The 22,291-nt window shown below is 42.1% G+C and overlaps 1 protein-coding gene across 10 annotated transcripts in view; it reads left to right on the forward strand.

Moving 5' to 3' along the window:
- rbfox3a (RNA binding fox-1 homolog 3a) overlaps positions 1–22,291 on the forward strand; it is a 1,185,382-nt gene that overhangs the window by 1,008,526 nt on the left and 154,565 nt on the right. For all 10 annotated transcript variants that reach the window (XM_062056429.1, XM_062056431.1, XM_062056424.1 and 7 more), the window contains one exon: positions 21,098–21,151. In XM_062056429.1, the coding sequence (XP_061912413.1) occupies positions 21,098–21,151 (54 nt within the window). The remainder of the gene's footprint in view (positions 1–21,097; positions 21,152–22,291) is intronic.

The following is a 22,291-nucleotide window of genomic DNA, read 5'->3' on the forward strand; positions in this document are numbered from 1 at the left end:
GGACGGAGACGGGCAATATTTTTTAGATGAAAGAAAGCAGTTCTTGTGATGTTGTTGACATGATGTTCAAAGGAGAGGTTGCTGTCCAGGAGAACTCCGAGGTTGCGGATGTGAGTGGAGGGGGACAGAGTGGATTTGTCGACAGTGAGGGTGAAGTTGTGAGCAGTTTTGGTGAGAGATTTGGGACCGATGATGAGCATATCAGATTTTTCACAGTTGAGCTGGAGGAAGTTTGATTGCATCCATGATTTTATTTCGGTGAGGCAGTTGGTCAGGGTGGAGTGAGTTACGGTGGTGAGGGATTTGGTGGAGATGTACAGTTGGACGTCGTCAGCGTAGCAGTGGAAATGGAGGTGATGACGGCGGATGATATTACCAAGGGGGAGCATGTAGAGGATGAAGAGAAGTGGACCAAGCACCGAACCCTGGGGGACGCCTTGTGACAGAGGGGCGGTGGAGGAGGTGCAGTTGTTAATGCTGATGAATTGTTGTCGGTTTGTGAGATATGATTTTAGCCAGGAGAGGGCGGTACCAGTGATGTTGAGAGATGATTCCAGGCGGGAGAGGAGGATGGTGTGGCTGATGGTGTCGAAGGCTGCTGTGAGGTCGAGGAGAAGGAGGATGCTGAGGTGGCCGGAGTCTGAGGAGAGGAGGAGGTCATTTGTGACTTTGAGGAGGGCTGTTTCTGTGCTGTGACGTGAGCGGAAACCGGATTGAAATGGTTCGAACAGATCATTGGAGGTGAGGTGGGTGTTGAGTTGAGTGGCGACGGCACGTTCCAGAATTTTTGACAGAAAGGGGAGGTTGGAGATGGGCCGGAAGTTGCTCATGGTGTCGGGGTTGAGTCCAGGTTTTTTGAGGATGGGGGTGACAGCTGCCAGTTTGAGGGTGTGGGGGACTGAGCCAGAACTGAGGGAGGAGTTGATGATGTTGATGATGAGTGGGGAAATGGCTGGGAGGCAGTTTTTTACAAGTGAGGATGGAATGGGGTCCAGGGCACAGGTGGAGCTTTTCATGCCTGCCATGAGTCTGGACAGCTGGATAGGGGACACGGGAGAGAAGTGAGAAAGGGACTGTGTGGAGCAGGGGGGGCAGACAGGCGGGGAGGTGGAGGAAGTGGCGGAGGTGGACAGGTTGCTGTAGATGGTGTCTATTTTATTTTGGAAAAATGAGAGAAAGGCGTTGCACTTGGTGACTGTGAAGGAGTTGGAGATGTTGTCGCTGGGTTTGAGGAGTTTATTTATTGTGGTGAAGAGAGTCTTGGGGTTGGAAGAGTCAGAGTGTATGAGGTTGGAGTAGTAGGTGGACCGAGCTGAGTTGAGGGCATCTTTGTACAGGTGGAGGTGATCAGTGTAGGCTTGTTGATGGACTGTTAAACCGGTTTTCTTGTAGAGTCGTTCAAGTTGACGTTTACGGGATTTTAATTTGTGGAGTTCAGGGGTGTACCAGGGTGCTGAGTGTGTGAAAGTGACTGTTTTGGTTTTGATGGGAGCCAGTTGATCAAGACAGGAGGAGAGTGTATGGTTGTAGTGGTCCACGAGGTCTGAGGGGTTGTCAGGTGACGGGGGAGGGGAGGTGGACATCTGGGTGGCAAGAGAGGCTGAGAGAGCAGAGGGGGAGATGGATTTAATGTTCCGGAAGGATATTTTGCGTGTATCTTTGGGAGTGGGAATGGGGATGTTAATGTCCATAATAATTGCCAGGTGATCAGAGATGTTGAGGTTGAGGCTGGAGAGCTGATTTATTGTGAGGCCAGAGGAGCAGACGAGATCAAGGGTGTGACCACGGGTGTGAGTGGGGAAGTCGATATGTTGTTTGAAATTGTGACAGTGTAGCAGATCCAGGAACTCAGTAGCCGGTTTATTGTTGGAGTCGTTGACATGGAAGTTGAAATCACCCAGGAGAAGAACGGAAGGAGAGATGGAACAGAGCTGGGTCAGAAAATCAGAAAAATCAGAGAGAAAGGAGGGGTTTTGTTTGGGAGGGCGATAAATGACAGCAGTGACAAGAGGAGTGGGGCCGGATAGTTTGAAAGCAGTATGTTCAAATGAAGAAATATCAGGAATGGAAATGGAGGTTGTTTTAATGAATTTTCTGTATATTGTTGCCACGCCACCTCCCCGCCCCTCAGGGCGAGCTTTTTCGATGTAGGTGAAGTTGGGGGGAGTGGTCTGGTTTAGTGAGAAATAGTCCAGGGGTTTGTGCCAGGTTTCAGTGAGACAGAGGAAATCAAGATTATTGTCCGTTATAAATTCATTCAGGATGAGGCTTTTGTTGTTGAGTGAGCGGGTGTTGAACAGAGCCAGTTTCAGGTGGTGTTGCTTTGTGATTGGCTGTGAGGACTGAGGAAGTGGACGGAGATTGGTCAGATTCACATGCTGTTTGTTGTGATGACGTAATGAAGAAGTTGGAGGACGGCAGGAGGACCAGAAGGAAGGAATGGAGTTTGGCGACGAGAAGTTGTATGAAAACATGCGACCTGAGCGACTGTGTGGAGGATGGTTGTTCCAGAGTGTACCAGATTCCAGACTCGGACGCGGGTGGTAGTGGTGGTCTGAGGCGGAGTGGAGCGGCGGCATGGTCCGGGTGGAGAGCGGTAGCAGGAGGCTAACGTTAGCTTGCGTCGAGGAGTCGAGTGACCAGGTAGAGAGGAGGGATGAGCACCCCAGGAGTATCCACGGGATAAGCAACAGCATACTACATCCAGACAGGTAAGCTTGTTGATGTGATATATATATATATATATATATATATATATATATATATATATATATATATATATATATATATATATATATATATATATATATATATATATATATATATATATATATATATATATATACACACATATAAACACATTTACATATATACACATATATACACTTATACATATATATACACTTATACATATATATATATATATATATATATATATATATATATATATATATATATATATACACGGAAATATACATATACATAGACATATACATATATACACATTTACATATACATATACATAGGCATATACATATATACACACACATATAGACACATTTACATATACATATCTTCAGGTTGTCCATCGTATCCGATTACGACAATCCATCTCTATGTTGTGTGAGTCCTCATGTGGCTGAATAGTCCAATCCGTGATCCACATGATCTGCCGCAAACAGAGCAGGTGAAGGCACTGACTGGGAGTGCAGGTGTGCAATGGCTTCATGCCTTCTTTGACGCTTCCTGGCTCGTTGACCACTTCGGTCCTCCTCAAGCTTATGAACTCCTTGTTGGAGGAACTGCCGCCAGGTGGAACGTTGGACTGCAGTGTCCTCCAGCTGGGTTGGGTTCAGGCCGCATTTCTTCATGATAGTCTTCATTTGATCTTTATAACGCTTTTTTGGGCCTCCTGCCAAGCGGTGACCAAGATGAAGCTGACCATAAAGCACCTTGCGTGGTAAGCGTTCTTCTGGCATCCTGATAACGTGGCCTAGCCAACGAAGTTGGTGATGGGTGACTGTAGCCTCCACACTGGTGCAGTTGGTCTTGCAGAGTATTTCAGTGTGGGGGACTCTGTCCTTCCAGGATATCCCCAGGATGCATTGTAAGCACCTGATGTGGAAGGCCTCCAGCATCCTGAGGTGGCGGCTGTACAGGGTCCACGCTTCACAGCTGTAGAGGAGGGTCGTCATGACCACAGCTAAATAGACCGCTACCTTGGTATGTAGCTTAAGGTCTTTGTTCTGGAAGACCCTTCCCCTGAGTCTGCCAAAAGATGCTGACGCCTGCTTGATCCGGTTTTGAACCTCCCTGTCGATACTGCAATCGTCAGAGAGAAAGCTGCCAAGGTATTTGAAAGAGTCCACTACTGCTAGTGGTTTATTGTCGATGGTGAAGGTTGGTGGATGAGGTGGAGGAGTGGATGCCCACTGGCATATTACCTCGGTTTTTGCCACGTTGACAGAGAGGCCCAGTCTGCCATAAGCGCTTGCAGCGGCTGAGAGGGTAGCTTGCAGCGCTTCCGGTGTGTGGGCCACAACTGCGCAGTCATCTGCGTATTGGAGTTCGAATACTTGCACTGGTGTGACTTTTGTGACTGCTTGGAGCCTCCGGATGTTAAACAGGTTCCCGTCAAGTCGGAAGTCAATGGTAACGCCACTGCCCTTCTTGATCCTCTCATGAAGCAGCAGTGTCACACACAGGAGGAAGATATTAAACAAGACTGGAGCAAGAACACATCCCTGGCGTACACCGGTGCACACCTTAAAGGGTTCTGATTCCTGGCCACCAATAGTCACACGTGACATCATCCCTTCATGGAATTGCCTTAGGATGTTGACAAACTTCTGTGGGCAGCCGAACTTCAGGAGGATATTCCAGAGAAGCTCCCTGTTGACGGTGTCAAAAGCCTTCGACAGATCAATAAAAGCAACAAAGAGGTCCTGGTGCTGCTCCCTAGACTTCTCCTGAAGCTGCCGTGTTGTGAAAACCATGTCCACAGTGCTCCTGTTCTTCCTGAAACCACATTGTGACTCCGGCAACAGGTCTTCCGTGATGTTGTTCACCAGCCTGTGTAGCATGACTTTAGCCAAGACTTTACCAGCAACAGCCAGAAGTGAAATGCCACGACTGTTGCCACAGAGGGACTTGTCCCCCTTTCCTTTGTAGATGGTGATAATATTGGCATCTCTCCACTGCTGAGGGACAGTTTCATGCTTCCACACTTTGCTGATGACAAGGAAAAGGGCACGGATGGAAAGGTAGCCTCCTTGCTTGAAGATCTGCAGGGATGCTGTCAGGACCAGGGGTCTTGTTGTCTTTCAGAGACCTTATTGCACTCTTAACCTCTCCAAAGGTTGGTGGAAGGTCAAGGTCATGGATGGTTGGGTAGTCAGGTAGTTCCTCCAGAACTGAGGGGTCTGTTGGGGCGGGCTGATTTAGCAGAGTTTCAAAATGTTCTGCCCATCTTATGGTGATGAGCTTCGGGTCTTTTATGAGGGTTGTACCATCGTTAGACTTTAGCGGGGAGACAGCGCAGTTTCTTGGGCCGTAGATGGTTTTCATTGCATCGTAAAATTGTGCATATCATTTTTGTTGGCATGATTGTATTTCAGCTGCCTTTAAAATCCACCACTTCAGGGCACGCAATTTTGACTGCACCTCCCTTCTGGATGTTTGCCATTGCTGTCGGAGCACAGCTGAAGTGGGGTTGTTGAGTACAGCATTGTGTGCTGTGTGCATGTATTTGAGTATGGTGGTTATTGTGGCTGTGTTGTCATCAAACCAGTCCTGATGCTTTCTGCACTTATAGCCAATGGATTGGGATGCTGCCTCATAGAGCCTGGAGCTGATAGAGGTCCATTTGTCGTCAATGGAATTATCACTCTCCAGAATATGCTCGATGTCTTCCAGGTTTTTGGCCAGAGAGAGACATATACATATTTGCTTGCTTGCTTGCTTAGGCGGTCCATCGTAGTCGAAGATGACGTAGCTTCCATTTTGTTGCTCTGGTCGGTGGCTATCGTTACTGACGACGATGCCACTCCATATGACTATGAAGTCCGATCCTGGAACCACACGTCCTGCCACAGTGGGGACATGTCAGGCCTGGATCAGGGGGCTGGGATGGTTCTGGAACTGCATGGTGGTGTCTTCGCCTCCGCTGATCCCTCCGGTGTTGGTTCCGACACTCCTCCAGATACATGACCCCGTCATGGCATAGCGAGCGCCACAGCGATCGATTGGCTGCAGCTGTCTCAAGTTCGTAGGGTTTGATGTTGCACCTCTTCAATATCCCTTTCAGTTGGTCTTTGTACCGCAGCTTTTGTCCTCCGGGCTTTTTGCTGGCTGAAAGGAGCTGACCATAAAGCATCTGACGAGGCAAACGGTGTCCTGGCATCCGGATGGTGTGACCAATCCACCGGAGTTGTCGCTGTGCCAGGGTGGCCTCTATGCTCATGGACTCAGTGCGCTGTAAGATGTCCGTATGAGGAACTCGATCCTGCCATGTGATGCCAAGAATGCGTTGGAGACATCTGATGTTAAATGCATCAAGGCAGCGGATGTGTCTGCGGTATATTGTCCAGGCTTCTGACCCATACAGCAGAGTTGAAACACACACCGCCCTGTAGACAGACACTTTCGTTGAGGTTCGAAGGTGGTTGTTTTCAAACACCCAGGAGCGCAGTCTTCCAAAGGCAGAGGAGGCTGAGTTGATACGAGCCTGGATGTCATCATCGATCTGGCATGTTGGGGTCAGAGTACTGCCGAGGTAGCAAAATAGCTCAACGAGTTTAAGGGGTGTGCCGCTGATGGTAAAGACAGGGGGTGTATTGGATGGGGACCTCTCCTGGATGAGAACCTCTGTTTTCTGGATGTTGATCACCAGACCTAGTGAGCGGTAGACTGATGACATGGTGTCTAGTGCATGCTGCATGGCATCAGGAGTGTGGGCGAGGAGTGCGCAGTCGTCTGCATATTGCAGCTCCTGGATGTTGGTGCCTGACATCTTCGTCTTTGCCTGTAGGCGCCGGATGTTGAATAGGCTCCCATCCAGGCGAAACTCGATGGAGACACCACTATCCTTTGTGATGGACTGGCGGAATAGGAGTGTGGCTGCTGCCAGGAAAAGATTGAAGATCGCTGGGGCCAGTACACACCCCTGCTTCACCCCTACTTTCACTGGGAAAGAGGGGGACTGTTCACTGCCTACAAGTACACAGGCCTGCATACCATTGTGAAACTGTTTTAGGATGCTGAGAAACTTGGGGGGGACACCAAACTTCCTGAGGATGCTCCAGAGCAAATCACGGTCAACTTTGTCAAAGGCCTTGGTGAGGTCAATAAAGGTAATGTAGAGGTCCTTGTTTTGTTCCCTGCATTTCTCCTGGATTTGACGGGCAGCGAAGATCATGTCTAGTGTACTTCGGTTCTTTCTGAAGCCACACTGTGTCTCTGGGAGGATGCCCTCTGTTAGAAATGAAAGGCGAGAAAGCATAATTTTCGCAAGTACCTTGCCGGCCACTGAGAGAAGGGAGATGCCACGACTGTTTCCACAAGATGATTTATCTCCTTTCTTCTTGTAGATGGTGACAATGTTGCTGTCTTTCCATTCTTGAGGCAGGGCCTCCCTGTGCCAGATGGCTAGTATGAAATGAAACAGCTTCCGCTTCAGTAGATAGCCTCCCTTCTTCAGTATCTCAGCCGGAATTCCGTCAGGGCCAGGGCTCTTGTTGTTTTTGAGGCTCCTGATTGCAGTAAGGACCTCACTGAACATGGGGGAATCATCAAGGAAGGGAGAAAGCGGGAGATCTGGGAGTGCATTGAGCACTGATAGATCAGAGGGGTTTATTTTATTGAGCAGTGAGTCGAAGTGCTCAGCCCAACGCTCAAGAATTTGTTGTTTATCCTTGAATAACACGTGTCCGTCTGCGGATCTTACTGGAGCGATGCTTCGCTTTTGTGGGCCATAGATGGATTTTGCAGCAGCGTAGAATGCGTAGGTATTATTAGCATCTGCATATCCCTGGATCTCCTGGGCTTTTTTGAGCCACCACTCATTTTCTATGAACCGCAGTTGTTTCTGTGTCTCAGCTCTGGTTGTTTTATAATGGTGGAGGAGTGATGGAGAGTGAGGGTTGGAGAGCAGGGCAGCATGGGCTTTGCGCTTGGCGTCCAGCAGCTCCTGTATTTCTACCAAGCTGTTGTCGAACCAGTCTTGATGGTGCTTCTGAGTAAAGCCGATGGTTTCAGAGGCAGCTTGATGTAATGTTGACCTCAGTTTTGCCCACTCACTGTCCATGTCACAGGTGGTACCGTAATCCTCCAAGGTGGAAAGCCCCGCAGCTAGCTTGCTGCGGTAGTGAGATGTACACTCTGGAGAATCCAGGGCCCTGCAGTTCAGTCGCTTTCTTGGCTGCTGTTTCTTGTGCGGGGGTCGGATTTTCATCCTCAGCTTGGATCTGATCAGCCGGTGGTCAGTCCAGCATTCAGCCCCACGTAAGACCCTGGTTACGCAGACGTCTTGTCGATCTTGTTGTCGTGTAATTATATAGTCCAGCAGGTGCCAATGTTTGGACCGTGGGTGCATCCAAGATGTTATGTATTTCTTTTTTAACTGAATAATTGTGTTAGTGATGAGAAGTTGGTGCTCAGAGCACAGAGAGAGGATTCAAATGCCGTTGTTGTTTATTTTCCCAGATCCATGAGGCCCGATTATTTTAGTCCAGAGCTGGGCATCTGTGCCAACTCGGGCATTGAAGTCACCCATGAGGACAAGCTTATCGGACTTAGGGACTCTGGATAGGGCAGCCGCAAGAGACTCGTAGAAGGCATCTTTGATGTTACTATCAGCATCCAGGGTAGGGGCATACGCACTGAGTAGCGTAGCAAACCGGCCTTTCACCAGGGGGATACGCCAGGTCATGAGCCGCTCACTGATGCCTTGGGGGGACTCTGGGATGTTATTGAGTAATTTGCTTTTTACAGCAAAGCCAACTCCATGGAGCCTACGTTCGCCTTCCGGGAGACCCTTCCAGAAGAAGGTGTAGCCTTCACCGACTTCTGTCAGGGAGTCTTCACCCGACAACCGAGTTTCGCTGAGTGCTGCGATGTCGACATTGTATCTCTTGAGCTCATGTGCAATGAGCGCCGTCCGTCTATGAGGTCTCTCCGTCCCATCCTGCGTGTCGAGGAGGGTGCGGACATTCCAGGTAGCCAGGTGTATAGTCATATGTTTTCCTTTGTTATGTTTTCGACCGCAGTAGGGGATGCCTTGGTGGCTGCGGTTTGCCACCCAGGTGTGAGGAACAGACAATTTTTGGGTCACCTTTTCCAGACCCTTCCCCAATTTGGGGTGAGCAGTGCGGACCCTAAATAGGGCTGCTCAGTCACAAGGGCAGCTGCCGAAGGAAGATCATGTTCCTGATCCCAATCTTCATAACGACCATCACACCCATGCCGCCTCTGTGCAGGATTCAAGCTAGGAGCTCCCAGTCACATCCTTGACCTGCCCCCGTCGCTTTATCCTGTCGCCAGAGGACTTTTCGGAAGAAGCTGAAGCCTGCGCAAAGAGTGTATTTGTGTGAGGGATGGTGCGCGCAGTTCCTTCCCCCACAATCTTGGCCACACCCACCATATTCCAGTGGCACGAGAAAAACTCGAGACGACCTTCAGGTGAGTGCAGTTGCAGGGGACTGCCAGAGATCCGGTCTGCTGGAAACCTGCCCATGTGTGTGTCCCCGGAGCACAGATTTTTCATTTGGGGTTCACTCCCATAGCCATACTGCCTCCCGGTTTTACCCACATGGCTGTGGGGTGCCTTCAGCACATTGCTTTTCTGTCAGGGTGTGCTCCCTTAGCCTTTGCCTAAATAAGCTGACCCACAAGGCAATGGGGCTATTTACCCATAGTTGGGGCAGGGTTGACGGGCGTCAGGGCGTGTTCCACACAAAGGTGGGCCTATACGCCACGTCTTTGGGGCCCATTGCTGCTCCGAGATCCCCTTCAGTTTAGTTCGGGGTCTGCAAAGACCCTTATCCGTGTGTGGCCACGAGGAGGCACTGAAGGAGTCTTGGTGGTGGAGAGGCTTTGTACCAGCAGGAGGAGACTTACACACTCGGCTCCTCTTTTCACCCCCCGAAGGGGGCTAGCTGGCGGCGGTAGCTGTAAGCAGAGAGTAGCAAGCAGAAAGCAACATGCACTATCTACAGACATCTCTCTACTTCTACTGCACTAGACGCGTCACACACACCCTGTGTGGATACACAATCCATTGGCTTATAGCCAATGGATTGGGATGCTGCCTCATAGAGCCTGGAGCTGATAGAGGTCCATTTGTCGTCAATGGAATCATCACTCTCCAGAATATGCTCGATGTCTTCCAGGTTTTTGGCCAGAGAGAGACATATGCATATATACACACACACGCACATTTACATATAATATATATATATATATATATATATATACATATATATATATATATATATATATATATATATATATATATATATATATATATATATATATATATATATATATATATATATATATATATATATATTTACAGCCAAATTTTTTTACCCCAATGCAGCCCCGGAGTCAAAAAGTTTGGGGACCCCTGATGTATAGTATCATATATACATATTCTTTGTTAGTGAATTTCTTGTGTATGTATTGCAGTTTTCATTTAAATGTTGTTATTGTCTTGTGTTAGGTTATCCAGGAAGATTAGCGGCCTGTCCAGCCACACAGGAACATCATATTGTTGATGTAGATGCCCGTATTGGTTGTACAGATTTACTTTAGACAAGAGAAGTGTGGGATACTTCTCTTGTTGCCTTATTTGTATTTGAGTGTATTAAATGTTTGTGTATAATTTTATTAAATGAAACCATTTTCCTTTTAAGTATCATAGAAATGTATCACATCTATTTTATGGAGGAATGTAGTTCGTCATATAAATGGCACCTGTTGCTGTTAAAAAAATATTGATTTTGAATTGGGAATCTTTTTTAATCGAGAATCAATTCTGAACCGAATCGTTACCCCCAAGAATCCAATGGAATGTGCGGTGCAAAGATTCAAACCGTAATAGACAGTTCTAGAATACTTCAATTAGAAACTGGTCATATATAGATCATTGCTCGAATAACATCATTACTAGCTAAAATGTTTTGTTATTTCATCGAATTGATCGCTGGCTGGGTTGTCGGTGAGGCACAAAGATTGTGTGTTAAACATGTGAGGTGTAACTTTATTTTTGTTGGCCAAACTGTTGCACTGAAGTACATGGTTGTTGTTGAAAAACAAAGCTTGTTTATTTGACTTTATCTTCATTAGCCAAACTGCTTTGTGTTTTATATCGATATCAAAACGTCAACGCCACGTTTTTTTTACATTACTTGTGTTTTTTCATTCCACAAAGTAATTACTTTAATAACCATTCATGTGACATAGCATTTTGTTAATGATTTATGGTGTATAATTAATTCCTATATGACATATTTCTGCTCAAACTCTCAATGGATCTGTCTCGATACAGCATGTACATGTACACACATTAGTACATGTACATAACTTTAAAAATTCCTCTCTCTATGAAAATGTAAAAATAGAGTTAAAGGCATCATGTAAAAAAAAAATCTTACACGCTGATATTATTAATGAACAAAAACAAAATATTTGTCTTTAAATAAATAGATCCAGAATCTAGAGCATTGTTATTAGACCTTAAAAAGTATATGATGGTGTCGCGTTCACACCCCAACACTGTTTTACGAAGCATAGTGAATGATAATTATTAATAATCGTGCTTTCAATATTGATAAAAATAATCTAAATTTTTCTTTTGCCCGTAACCGTGCAGTCCTTTGGTAAGATTTGACCTCATATATGAACACTATTTTTTATCTACAGTATATGGACAAAAAGTGCACTTAAATCTTATTTCAAAAGAGTGCCATCCTGTTCCTTCCATATTATTTTGTTTATAATGCTTGTGTTGCTTTCATATGCTCATTCAACTTTGTAATTGAGGTACGTATATACATGTTGAATGTGTTTGTGTTTTAAAAAAAAAAAAAAACTTGGTTAAAGGATTCTAGTATAAGTAGTTTTTGAAAATTTTGAGCACATTTAAAATTACCATGATAACCGTCATAAGAATGTTCATACCATGACATCCTTATAATGGACAATTGTAACGTATCGGTTTCGTTGAATAAATTGATAAAAACACCCCGCCATGGCTTTTTTTCTTACATTTTCAACTGTTTAAGACATCGCATAATTAACGTTAATCGGTATAAACAACATGGGCACAGCCATTTTGGAAACGTGTGTCAAAGGTTAACCAACAACGAGAACAGCCGAGTTGTTCCCTGATTTTCCGAGAGGGTCTGGAAGGACGTCAGGTGAATTTAGGTGTCCCATAGAACGGCCAGGTAGGCCGGCGTAAAGGGACACTATGCCCATTTTTTTTTCAGATAATTATATATATATATATATATATATATATATATATATATATATATATATATATATATATATATATATATATATATATATATATATATATGTATACTTCTGAGCACCTGCCTCAAAATAAAATAATGTTTGCCTTGGTGCCTTTCCAACTTGCCTTGGTGCCCTAAAATATGAGCCCTCCTTTAAGGCAACATTTGCCTTGACCTTAAAAAGTTAAAATTCGAGGCGTGATACTGTATAAGCAAGAAAGTGTCTGTTGTCAAGGCATTCTGTGCGGCATGTTGCCTTTCTCGAAGAAAAATGCCCTATGGCTGCGTTGTTTTTGGCGAAGGAGTGGAAAATTCCACCAAGATACGACAAGAAACGCACAATTTTGTAGTGATCACTTTGTTAAAGATGTTTTGATACATTTTTTACTTTAAGTATTTCCCATTTAAATGTTATCTTTATATTTGTGTATTTTATCTTGTTTCGGAGTTCTTCAAACGCATTTTTGCTACGAGTGTTTCGTAAACCACCAACTCGGTAAGTCTGAATAAAAGTAAGCAAATGTGATTAAAAACTAAAAGAGTTCAACTTTTACCAAAGGCAGCAATCACATACTTGTAATGATGCGTGCAACAACAACAAGTTGTGATCACTTCTCCGTCTTCTTTCACAACCAGCCAGGATTTCAGTGTCTCTCCGATTATCTTTATGAATGGTTAACATCATGGGAAAAGGAAAAACAGTGAATCAAGGCTATCGGGTGGTACTCGCAGTTTGTTTACAAGGACGCGTCTTTGCAAGACACAAAGTTAAATCATAAAATGCAACCTCACCAGAAAAAGCAATGTATATTTATCCGGGAGAGTCTTGATACCAATTTCCCTGACACAACCACACACAAAGAAGTTGTCGGCCTCCATTCTTCGCCAAGTTGTCATCTGTGTTGTAGTGTAGAATGATGTCTGGTGCACCAAATAGTTCGACATGTCTGGGAACGCTACAGGCCTGTACAGTGTGAGCATTTTAGTAGCACACGTGGGAATGCAGATTTTAACCTTTTAATTAGCATTTTTCTCTTAACATAAATGTATTCAAATTTGATCAAACTTAAGTAAAATGTGTGCCCATCTGTACAGCATGTTTGAAATAAAATTAAACCTTAACCAAAAGGACAAGTGATTGACGCAGAAGTGTCACTGATCGCGCTGAAAACTGTGTGTTAATCCCTCCTGCGCCATGCAAAGAGAGGAGCGGGGCTGGAACCCTTAGCTCATACACTCAGTCTTCCAACACGGAAAAAACAAGGTCTTAGTTAGGGTCAGTATAAGCAATTTTTTTTCAACACCTTAAAACCTGACACTTTCTGCACTGCACGCTAGTAACTACGAGGGTCGGAGGGAATATTGAACAACAAATCAATGATTGAAATTAAAAACTTGCCATCCAAACAATATGGTGATTTACAACCTTATATTTTTTAAGCTGAATTTACAGAGGATGAACTACTGTTAGTAGATGCGACCCCAAAGGAAGGGTGAGACGTTGGAGCAGACGGAAGCCGAGAGAGTGAGGTTGAAGTCACTTTGAGGCTATAAATGTGGAACTTGGAGCCAAGCTATTTCGACATAAATTGAGTGCTTACCCAAATAAACCATAAAAAAAACAAAAAAACAGACAACTGTCCATCGAGTGAGTCACTTTAATATTGACCATGATACACACAGCACGTCATGCATGTTAGTACAAGTACAGTGCATACACTGTCTGGCTAGCTGTGTAGAAACAAAACATGAAATAATACTTTACAGATACTTAAATATGATTGTTCATGTGTTTCAGTCAGTACAGGTTATTGTCCCATCGCAGTGTTGTGCATTACAAACTTTAACATGTTTTGTGTTGTCGTATAAGTTAGCTTATCTCTTTCCGTAGCTAGCTTTTACTAGCGTAGCTAGCTTTTACTAGGGTAGCATGCTGATGTGTTACTACGCTAGAAAGAGAGTTCCTCAGTGTTTGCTTTTACAATAAAAATGTCGCCAAAGCTTGGTTATTACGGGTTACGGAACGTAAATGAAGTATTGTTGGCTTTTTTTGTTTTTAAGTATTTTAGTGGTGGAATTGATTGCTCCGATTAGCTTCATTGCTAGCCACCTAGAACGAGACGATTTTTACAAGTTACAATGCAAAAAAAACAAACACAAACGTGTCTTCTTGTCACGCTTATGGATTGTGAAAGATGGGCAAAAAAAACAACAAAGTGCAGTTCTCTTTTAAAGGCACACACACAGACACACACACTGCTCTCATATATACTGTACTTTATATGAAACTTATCTCAACTGCTTTATGCCAGTTGTTTTATTTTAATTTTTTTAAGTGACACACTCATTTCTTAGGGAGTTATTTCATTAGTAATTCCATTACTTTTTTGGAAAAGTAATGAGTAACCGGAATCAATTTGATTTTTAAAAGTAATTTTCAGACGCAGCCTGTCACACAGCATCATGAAGCAGTTGACAGGTTGGTGTTCATGGCTAAACTATGTGTGTGTGTGTGTGTGTGTGTGTCCTATTATAATGTTTACCAATAAAATCACCATTGTAAAAGGTCAGTTATTTTAATGTTGCTGCTGACGTTTAAACATGTCATCCTAATCCAGGGCACTTTATTTCACATTTTGTTCTTTTGTCTTTTTGTTAGTTGAAGATGTGTGCAGAACTAAATGTTTGGAGATTATATTTGACTTATATTTATTATTTTTAAAGATGTTTCTTTTTTCTTATCTCAAAACACCTCTTAAGTTGGGATCCTATTATACAAAACCTACTTTTCTTACTTGTTGGTACCTTTTTTTTTGTATTTGGGATACCCAGCAGTCCGGAAAATCAAAAATCAAGGCATGGTGGAGATATTTAGTTATGTCAACGGATATTTCCATTTATGGGTTAGTTTATAGACCCAACTATATAGGGATATGAGTTTTGGTCCATATCGCCCAGCCCAACACTCATTAAAATTAGACACCGTAGACTTAGACTTAGGCAAACTTCAATGATCCACAAGGGATATTGTTCCACACAGTAGCTCAGTTACAAAGAATGGAAAGGATAATGCACACAAGGGCACAAAAAGAAAGAAGATGTTAGCGACAGTGCTAGCACAGTTTAGGGATGATCTCTGCGTTTAATTGAAAGTTACAGTAGCCTTGTGATGGCATTGTGTTTAAACTGTATTTATGAGGGCACATGTGTACCTTGTTTGAGTGTAAATAATGAAATTGTGATATTTAAGACATTTCATATTGCTACTATTTTTTTTTCTGTGCTACATAAAATGTTCTGTGCTACTATTTTTTTTCCATTTATTAGCACCTGTGCTACTAGTGAAAAAGCTAAGCATACAGCCCTGCCCTTGCGTACTCAGATAGTTTACACACTGTTTGCTGCATTGTAGCCATATTGGTTGGGTTGACCACCACTTTGTTCACCGGAAGTAAACAGGTCAGAAAAAGTCACGTGACTAAATACAACTTATACCAATTTGGCCTACAACTCCTAAAACCAAAAGACACGCTCTCACACACTGCTCCTCAAACCTCCTACACATTATTTTCAGTCCTTCAATATAGTGGTCTCCAACCACGGGTCCTAGGACAGGTACCGGTCCATGACGCATTTGCTACCGGGCCCAGAGAAACATTAAATAATATTATAACGACTGCATTTTCTCCGACTTAACTTTTGCCTGTCCCACTAGACACAACAATAAGCTTGTTTATAGATGTACAATAAAACTCCTCATAGGAAGTTGCCATTTGTTATATTTGTTATAACTTTGTGAAAAGATACAATGTACATTAATAAACATATAAAATGTAAATGTGACAGATTGTAGCCAAAGGCTGATTTCCATCTGCAGTCCCCAGCCGGTTGATGGTATTTACTACCAACAACCTGCTGGAGATCTCATTGCAAAGAAACAAGCCCCGGGGCCCCCACTAATTCAGCGTTATAGTGACTTGTATTTTTCATGCACTTATTTTTGCTGTATTTATCTGGCACAAGTGGAAAGCCGGTCCCTGAAAATAGTGCCTACATTAAACCGGTCTGTGGTACAAAAAAGGTTGGGGACCACTGCTTTAATACACGAGGCAGCCTAATCCACTGTGAAGCAGCTCTGTACAACACAATTGTTTGCATGGGACATGTTCTTGCTCCTGGTATGCCTACGTCTCCATTACTCTGTTGTCTAGTGTAGTGTCGGTATCTGTTGCAAACGTGATATTTTAGAGTGTAAGATTGTTGGCCTCATTGTAGTATGAATTGTGTAAAAAAAATACTAGATGCTTTTTAATTTGCGCTTATCAACATATAACAATGAGAGATCATTATGCATATGCTCAACACTAGTCCAAAGTGAACATTTCAGTGCCAACCGTGCAGCCTTATTTTGCATAACGTAAGTTGGAGCTTTTGAATATATGTCTTTGGAGCATATGAACAATAATCGAGAAGTATATGCACATATTCCAAACAGTCCTGCCCATATTGGACACACTTTTGTTTATATGGGAAGACCAATTCAATTGATAATCTATGGTTAACCCGAACAGCTCAGTTTCATGCACCTGCTCTAAAGAAATACCACTCTGAATCTGACAGAGGCGCTACATTTTCGAATGTGTTTTTAGAGCCCAGAATTATGTATTTGGTTAGACTGTCATTTAAAACATGCCCATTTCTGTCAACCCAACTGGATACACACTCCAGTTCACTTTTCAGTCCACTGTTTAAAATATTTATATTGGAGGTGAAGCCTATATTGGAGTATAGTGTCATCTCCATCCATAATTATAGATGCGCTTTTCACATTTGAATAAAGATCATTAGTAAAAATAGAAAAGAGTAGAGGACCATGGCAGCTGCCTTGGGGAACTCCACAGTCTAATCTTCTTGCATTAGAAAGGTAACATTAAAATACACGGATTAAGACATATTTTAGTCGACTAGCTCTCCATCCAACTAACTGCACAGTTACTTAAACCATATGCAGAATGCTTTCTCAACAGTAAACCATAATCTATAACATCCAACACTGCACTGAAATCAGGTAAGACAGTACCAACATTATTTTTCTCATCAATTTGCTGCTGCCAATCCTCAGTCATATGAACCAGTGCTGTAGCTGTAGAGCAGTGGTTCTTAACCTTGTTGGAGGTACCGAACCCCACCAGTTTCATATGCACATTCACCGAACCATTCTTTGGTGAAAAATAAAAAGTTTTTTTCTCAAATTCAAGACAAAGTTATATATTTTTTCACTGGTGCACAACATCATGAACATCATCGTGTTCAAAGATCAAAACCAACACAGTGCATGAACTCACAACAAATTACACACCTGCAAATCAGATGGATAATTAGAGGGAACATTGTTTGGGGGTATCTATAATATTTATTTACACGATGAGTCGGGTGTGTCTTGACCTCCGCGGTGGAGGCTCCGCCAAACCCCTGAGGCCGACTCACCGAACCCCTAGGGTTCGATCGAACCTAGGTTAAGAACCACTGCTGTAGAGTGACCATCTTTGGAGACATGCTGAAACTCAGAGTCAAGATTAAAACAGGAGAAGTCATTTTAAAATTAGATTTTCCTAAGAACAGGTAGAATACTAATTGGTCTACTATTTGGACCACAGAAGGCTGTCTTCTTTTGTTAGGGTATGGGTATGACTTTGGCTACTTTCCAAGCTTGGGGGAATATATGATCTTTTAAAACAAACAGGCTCAGCAATGTAATCCGACATATATTTTATTAAATTTCCATCAAGATAATCTAGCCCAAACTGCCTGTTATTTTTCACAGTGCCTATTTTTTTCCACATCATAATATGTTTATGTATCAGTTCAATTGATTTTTTACTACAAAAAATAGTATGCTTCAGATAGATAGATAGTACTTAATTGATTCCTTCAGGAGAGTTCTCTCAGGAAAATTAAAAACATTCAGTTGTCCATTCATCAAATAGATTGTATTATTTCCTATTTGATGTACCTTACTAAATACTTGGCAGTTTCACAGGGTGTTGTCGATTTCAATAAAAGAAGTTTGATTAATTTGAACTCTTCCAAGTATGTTACTAAACACCTGCCAGAGTTTCTTTCCATCATTCTTCACATTGTAGATTTGATTTGAAAAAAAAATTGCTTTTTTCTTCAACATGTTCATTTTAGTCACCATATTTCTAAGTTTATGGTTGTTTCCCACACAAGCCTGGATCAGCAGATTTTCCAGCAGCTTGCTTTAATTCATGTCAGTGAGCCTATTGAACATTATTGGTCTATTTTTCTGAATGAATAATACCCCAATTTAGATTTGAAAAATGTACAGTATTTAAGTCAATTCTAGGCCGAGTCTTACATACTCTCACTCTTCTAATCAAGGTGATGACATTATCCACTCTCCTTGGAGACGTGTTGAATTTTTAACAGCAGCTGTGGTTCATTCCTTATTCAAAGTCCACAACCGCGTTATTCCTTTCTTTTAAAGACTCTTTGTGTAATTCAGGTGGGGGTTAGGCTAGTAGCATTATATTCAACAATGCAGGAACTTTTTATTATTTTCATCTCAGTATATACTACATTTATACAGAGGAATTCTCTCCCACAGATTAGATTTTACCTTAAGTGATGAAGACGACATGAAGGAAACCAACAATAATGCATGTCTTTGGCCATATTTAGACAAATGTATGTGTTTAGAGAAAACAGTGCCCAAAATCTTAGTGTTTCTTTGTTTACTCTGTAAACCAAAATCATAACTGCTCTCTTCATCTAAGACGTGGAACTCAAATTTAGGAACACACATTAAGGTGAGTTCATGAAAAGTTTTACTGCGCATAACCATTACCGACTCTTCCCAAACAACACACAAGTCATTGTTTTATTTTTTATTTTTTGTCAAGCTATAGATACATGCTGAAAATGCAGAAAAAATGTTGGGCCAAAGAAAATGCAAACTAAATAACTACATACAGTGGGGCACAGGAACCAGTAGAGGTAGTTGCAGGGCAGGGGTGGGCAAACTACGGCCCGCGGGCCAGATCCAGCCCGTTGGTCCCTTTACTCCGGCCCGCCAAATATTAAAACAGAATTGAGCAAATATCTGTTTTGAGAATTGCCACAACAAAACTGATACTAGACTTAGACGCACTGGCAAAGATGGGTGATCAACAACACTGCTGCCACTAAGTGTTAACCTTTTAATACCATTTGTATGTATGTTTCTTTGATGATATATTGTTGAAAATAGATGTATTATGAGTAAAATAGCCCATGCTTGAGAAGCCTACTCTTAGTTCCATGAATCATGTACTGGCCTGGCCCGTCTGTCAAATTTCAAAAGCCAATGTGGTCCTTGGGCCAAAAAGTTTCCTTATATCTGTTGTAGGGTGTCCCCAGCTAAATGACAGATAGTTAATAGTAATGTACCCTTATTGGGTCCATTTTTACACTCTCAGTTACATTAACATTGATATTATACATGTTGACCCATAGATATAAATGCCGTTAAATGTAGCTTTGATGTAACAAGCTACTTTTGCCATGTAGCTTGTACTGTAGCTTGCTACAATTCCCTGGGGATAGCTTCCCCTGTAGCTTAGCTACATTTAATCGAGAGTAACTTGTAGCTTAGCTTACTACATTTTCAGAGTAGCTTTCCATCACTGGCGTCTATACTTCCGTTTCCAGTGTGTGTGTGTGTGTGTATATATATATATATGTTAGGGGTGTGGGAAAAAATCGATTCGAATTCGAATCGCGATTCTCACGTTGTGCGATTCAGAATCAATTCTCATTTTTAAAAAATCGTTTTTTTTATTGATTTATTTTTTTTATTAAATTTGTTTTTTGTTTTTTTTAATTAATCAATCCAACAAAACAATACACAGCAATACCATAACAATGCAATCCAATTCCAAAACCAAACCCGACCCAGCAACACTCAGAACTGCAATAAACAGAGCAATTGAGAGGAGACACAAACACGACACAGAGCAAACCAAAAGTAGTGAAACAAAAATGAATATTATCAACAATAGTATTAATATTAGTTACAATTTCAACATAGCAGTGATTAAAAATCCCTCATTGACATTATCATTAGACATTTAGTTTATGAGATGCGATGCAAGTGTAAGCCACTGTGACACTATTGTTCATTTTTTGTATTTTTTTTATTTATTAATGTTTGTAATGATAATATCAATGAGGGATTTTTAATCACTGCTATGTTGAAATTGTTACTAATATTGATACTGTTGTTGATAATATTCATTTTTGTCTCACTACTTTTAGATTGTTCCGTGTCATGTTTGTGTGTCCTCAATTGCTCTCAATTGCTCTGTTTATTGCTATTCTGAATGTTGCTGGGTCGGGTTTTGTTTTGAAATTGTATTGCATTATTATGGTATTGTTGTGTATTGTTTTCATAAAAAAATAAAAAATAATAATAATAATAAAAATCGTTTTTGAATCGAGAATCGTGTTGAATTGAAAAAAAAAATCGATTCTGAATCGAATCATGACCCCAAGAATCGATTTTGAATCGAATCGTGGGACACCCAAAGATTCCCAGCCCTAATATATGTATATATACACCCGCACATACTGTATACACACATGTGTGTGTGACAACATGTTCTTCTTTAAGATACTCTACTCAAATGGTGTTTTATCCAAAGTAAAACAAACATTAGATGATGGGCATCATTAAGATCAGTGGTGTGTGCACTGTGTGCCAATACATTGCACAGCCATAGCATCTGCCTCTGTTCATTAACAGCGTATATCTGTCCCGACACACACGCACACACACACACACACACACACACATGCTTTCACTCGCCTTTATTGCCACAACAAAGCAAACACAGCATTAAATGGCATTAAACGTAAATGGGTATTTAAAAAATCTCATTGTCAGGTCAAGCGGAGTTTGATAATTAGAAAATTGAATACTTGACCATTTCAGTCTTCTACAGTCCTACATTCTAATTATCCTATCCTGTTTTGTCTCCATTCCTTCCCCATTCCTTCCCCTTTCTTGTCTTTCACAGCAATTTGGCAAGATTTTAGACGTGGAGATTATTTTTAACGAGCGCGGCTCCAAGGTAAGTAAGCACAGTGGTATACAGTTTGTATATATTGTTTGTGTTTCCTCTCATTTAAGTCAATGTATTTGTCCGCTGTCCACATTCTCTCTGACCCAAGTCCTCCCATGCTCTTTCTCAGTCGGTCTCAGAGTAATTACAGAATTATCCGCTATCAGCTCTTACACGTTTCCAGCCTGTCATAAATTGAGGCATTGAGTTAACTGACTGCTCTTGTCTTCATGCTCACATCAGACTACTCACGGTATGCAAACACAAACTGTCCTACCTCATTAGCTTTCCGACCAACAGCGACAACCGCAAACTGTAAACTGAGGACAATTTAGTGGGAAGCGTAAAGATGGAAAGATTCAGACTCACCACATGTCAGCTTAATGGAATGTGTAACAAACATACCACATTAGCTGCCACAGAATTCATAATCAACACTGCAATGGTCTTGCTATACTGTGGTTTGAGTCTGTGTTGCAGAGAAGCAGACACTGTGTGCAAAAAAGCATTGTAATTATTTGTTAAAGTCCAAAACACTAAGAACAAATAAACCACTAGGAAGAAGTAGTAAGAACTAACAAAAAGGGATGGTGCAATACAGGAAAGCAAAAGCTGCTGTGGAACAACTAAGAAGAAAGATTAAACAGAGAAAATACACAACAAACCAAAAGGGCAGCTGAACAAAATTACCAGGCACTCAGGAGGAGAAGGCAAATAACAACAAAAAATACCAAAATATCAGGAACGGGAGTCATAAGGATTTCAACAGCAGATCAGTCTCTACAAGGAGAGGTCAGGTAAAGTTGCAGTTGCAACAGTATGAGTAAATTTGCAACAAAGTGCATGGAAACTTGTGGAAACACAAGGAATTCTGAGGAAACAATCTGACATCTTGCTGATACAGCCACTCCACTAAAGCACCACTAATTCATTAACTAACCGTTCTGCCCATAACCAAAAGTCATCTGAGGCGCAAACAAGGACAAACAGGAAACACAGGCAAAGACAGGCAATTCCAACAATAAAACGCGACTGTCGTGCAAAACTTGACAAATACACTAACTGCAAGGTGATTCATGACTTTCCAGTTGATTTTGGATAAGCACTTTGATTATGTCAAAATAGCTTGTTCCACATTTACAGCGGCAA

This window comes from Entelurus aequoreus, linkage group LG08 (genome assembly GCF_033978785.1).
Source record: "Entelurus aequoreus isolate RoL-2023_Sb linkage group LG08, RoL_Eaeq_v1.1, whole genome shotgun sequence".
NCBI lineage: Eukaryota > Metazoa > Chordata > Actinopteri > Syngnathiformes > Syngnathidae > Entelurus > Entelurus aequoreus.